This window comes from Lygodium microphyllum, chromosome 6 (assembly GCF_053477565.2).
Source record: "Lygodium microphyllum isolate KBCC chromosome 6, Lygodium_microphyllum_v1.1.10, whole genome shotgun sequence".
Lineage (NCBI taxonomy): Eukaryota > Viridiplantae > Streptophyta > Polypodiopsida > Schizaeales > Lygodiaceae > Lygodium > Lygodium microphyllum.
The window spans coordinates 59947092-59951471 of NC_141140.1; the positions used below are offsets into that span (position 1 = coordinate 59947092).

The following is a 4380-nucleotide window of genomic DNA, read 5'->3' on the forward strand; positions in this document are numbered from 1 at the left end:
ATAGAATAAGCTATGTTGAGACCCCAAGTCATAGTGCGATAGGCACTGACCATTTTGATAGAAAAGGTTGTTCTAAGACCCCAAAATGCATCAAGAAGCCACCTTTAGATTGCTAAGGATAACAATCCATTAAGCGGGGGTAAGTGTAAGGGTATGGGCTTTGTAGCTATACCATGGTATTGGAGCCAAAAATACCTATATAGGGAGTAGTAGTGACTCTGATGTCTGCTTGGTTTCCACTCTGTGTGGGATTCCCTATACTCAGGGTGAACTCTCACATGTGTAACATCACGAGGATGTAGTCCTAAGATATGCCTCAATGTTCTATCTTTCGATATCATGAATAGAAAGATGCATTATTAATATATCTTGTGTGCCATTCCCTTGTGCTTTTGGTACCTTCTCATGACAAGTTATGACTTCAAGTCCCATGAAGATCCATAATAGGAGGCAGGGAGGAGAGGGAAACATTTCTTCAACCATCCAACCCCATCTTCTTTCCTTTGCTGAGATTCGCTCAAAGAGCCGTTCAGTTTCCGTTACATCCGTAACGAATGCTCAACGTGGCATTATTTGCTGGTTTGCCTGGAGACCACTCTTCATGTGGCCATGATCTACACTCGACAATATTGAGGGCATTATATAAAGCGTAAAAAATCCGTTGTCCGACTTTATTTCCTTACGCCGGAGTACGTGATATACAACCTAATGCTGAAGCTTGCGCCTTGGCGCCTTTCGTGGGCACGGGACGATTAGCGGTGGCGATGGCGATGGCGATGGCGATTACGAGTACGATCGTGAAGAAGATGATGATCATGGTGGTGGTGGTGGCATCATCATGCTGCTCCGCCCGTCAGCATAATGATCCTGACGTTCCACTCAAGCATACAGTTGTTACCGTCAAGGTGATCATGATCAGGACATACAATACACACATTAAATAATTAATTAATCCGTCAGGAAGCTGTCGACGTTTAGCAGCACTATCGTAATACAGACGTGCCGTATTGATTAACTGTATCAGTTGACTATCATCCGTGCGAGGGTTTAGGTCTCCTAATCTTAGGTTTGAATTGTTTTGAACACCACTAATCACTGTATCATCCTTGACCGATGCTAATGGGTTGCTCGTGCTTGTTTTCACGTCCTTGTGGGTAGAGCCCGGCCAGCGGAGACATCATCGACTGCGTTTTGCGAGAGAAGCAGCCTGCGTTTGACCACCCTCTCCTCCGAAACCACACTGTCCAGGTCTCTCTCTCTCTCCCGCGCTGTATACGCACACACATACACAGATGTTACATGTATATATATGTGCATACGTACACATGCATATATCATCCATGTATGTATCTATATAGACAAATGTGTTTATATGTTTATTGTGTACACAAAGTAGATTTTCATAGAACTCATGAATTAAACATGCTACTTGCTTCACCAAAGTCTTAGCACCTCATGGTTTATTTCTCGACGTCAAAGAGTATATTTCATACAGATAATATTCTTCACCTTTCAAACAATAGTAACAAGCTAGACTTGTATAGTTTGTCTTTGTCTTTAAATGTAATATGTACATATAATTTTTTGGTTCTTTTACTGTTGTTATTAGGAATTTCCAACCTCCTTGCCCATACTTACTACTTTTGGAAATGATCACAAAGACTTTGATCATCAAAATGATTTAAATCATGCTCTATGCCCGAAGGGGACAGTTCCCATATATAGACATCACTCTTTACATTCTCTCCACATGAGGAGAAGGAATGGTCCACTTCATGATAGCAACAAGGATGTCAATATCAATAACCATGAGGTGAGCAATTATTTGGACTACCTTCTCATGACACATAATTGTGAAAACTTGAATAGTAAGACAAAGAGCATCTACGAAAAATGAGAAAATAGATAGCATTTCTTGATAGTTTTTCTTTTCATTAAAATAGATATTCACTATGTTGTCTAATGGCATATTTTTAGTAGGTTGTAAGTTGGTACTATAAGGCCACAGAAGATTTGAAAATATTATTGGATATGAAGCTTTTCAATACTACTAGATAGATGCACATACTTCATACATGATTATGGGTGGATGGTTGTGCATGTGTTTAGGTGCATTTACATCCTTGTATGCATTTTTACAGATGTGTGTGCATGTGTGAGTGTGCAACATGTGTATTAATTTCTACATGTAAGTACAATGACGTTTTACATGTATAGATAGATATAGCATAGTACACTAATACAATGAAATGATGTTGAGATACGAAAGAGATTCTATACAAAAGGCATAATCAAGCATCCATTGAGAGGAAATTGATGAGAGAGAGAGAGATTGAGATTATAGTATGTATACATATATATATTTAACAAGTCTTCTATAATTTTTGGTATTATAGTATGCTGTCATCAAGACACAAGAAGGTGAATATCACGGGGTCTCAATTGTCCTCAATGTTTGGCAACCCTATGTACAAATAGGGTCAAAGGAATTCAGCTTGGCACAGACATGGGTTTCATATGGTCACATAGAGACGATTGAAGCTGGATGGATGGTAATGTTAGTGCAATAAATTTACAATATTACTCTCACCTCTTAATCTCCATGTGTTAATCATTGTGAGGCCGCTACTCTTGTAATTTGCAAATAGGTCTATCCGAAGAAGTATGATAGTAGCCATCGGCCACACTTCTTTACATATTGGACGGTACGTTCTCCAACTTAGAGTATATTGGGCTACTATATTATATTTATTTCCTATGTTAGTATATTGGCTCTTTAAGTTAGATTTGGCCATTATCTTCATATTTGAATTAGTTTATGTAATTGATTTTTCTAGGCTAGGATTTTCTGATCTATTTTCTCATTTTATGTAAGGCTGATGGTTATCGTAGCAAGGGGTGTTACAATCTAGAGTGTCCTGGATTCATTTTGACTTCTCAAGGATTTGCTCCTGGCCATCGTTTGGAGCAATATTCTACAATTGCAAGTGGTGTATATAACTTGAACCCTCTTCTCATTTGGAAGGTTGATTAAAGCATCTCATTTCTATCAATAGTTCTCAATTGTCATGCATCTTTATCTCAAAACAAAAGAGATCCTGACCTTCCTAAGCTGCAAAATTACTTGTCACTGCTCTTGATAACCTATTTCTTACATTATTTCAACCTTTGACATTAAGATTGAAATGATAGGTGAAAAGAAATCAAATTTTCTTTATTTTGTGAGGTATTTATCAAATGATGGAAGTTGGAAATAATGCAGGATGACCAAACAGGAAATTGGTGGCTAAGAGTTGAGGGTACGAATGTGGGGTATTGGCCAAAGGCATTATTCAATAAACTAGCTAACTTTGCAAATTTAGTAACCATAGGAGGCGAGATTATAAATGAAGGTTTCGATGGTCGTCACACTACTACTGAAATGGGAAGTGGCTATTTCCCAAGTGCAGGTATAGGTTATGCCAGTTATGCTCGATCCTTGCAAGTAATCGATACCAATGGGCATTCCAATCTTGTACAAAAACATGAAATGTATGTAACTAAGCCTAATTGCTATGATCTTAAAGCTAAGCTTGACAAAACATGGGGAAACATTATCTTTTTTGGGGGTCCTGGAAGAAACCCTCAATGCCCATGAAATAATCAGATTTTTCATTCTTATCCTCTTATGTACATTCATCATGTCATTAACTTTGTTAAGGTCCAAAAGAGTTGATTACGAGTACCTAAATTAACACATTTTTGCTCAATGCTACATATATGAGATTCTATCTCTTCATGGTCATCATTACTAAACCTATTTTGGTGAAGCTCAAAAGATAAGGATCAAAGTCCTTAATTATAACTTGTGGTATTCTTGTAAGGACTAAAATATTTTCCAGATTCCATGATAGTAATCATAGTACATTTCATCTCTGAAAAATATTGTTTCACTACAAACGTGTGAATGCTATTATTACATTTTACACAATGCTATTGTGTTGCATCATCTTTTATAACCTCAATATAGTATTGCCTTTTTATTCTCCATCTTAGCTCTTTAGAATTTCAAGATGGGCACATTTGATATGTGTATATCCTTGTATCCTTTTCCACATCTATAAATATAATCATTTGTTATGATAAGCTATAGATCAAAGGCTATGGATTAAGGTATTTAAAGTGTGTGCTTGTATTGAGGAGGTAATATATCTTCCACTTGGATAGATGTTTATCAAACATGTGTGATGTAGGGGCTTGGTAATCACTATACCAAACACACATGATAGATGTGAGAAGAAGCTCACTCAAGAAAATGAGAGAGAGAGAGAGAGAGAGAGAGAGAGAGAGAGAGAGAGAGAGAGAGAGAGAGAGAGGAAAAGAGGTTCTCTTGATGTTCTT

General features: G+C 37.4%; 1 protein-coding gene across 1 annotated transcript; it reads left to right on the forward strand.

Annotated features, from left to right (window-relative positions):
• Nucleotides 1-764: 764 nt before the first annotated feature.
• Nucleotides 765-3637, forward strand: LOC148034611 (protein neprosin-like). Its single transcript, XM_087680688.1, has 7 exons — nucleotides 765-905; nucleotides 1159-1248; nucleotides 1610-1813; nucleotides 2397-2552; nucleotides 2649-2705; nucleotides 2876-2992; nucleotides 3263-3637. Exons 1-7 carry the CDS (start codon nucleotides 765-767, stop codon nucleotides 3635-3637), a joined length of 1140 nt encoding a protein of 379 aa, XP_087536814.1.
• Nucleotides 3638-4380: the final 743 nt, after the last annotated feature.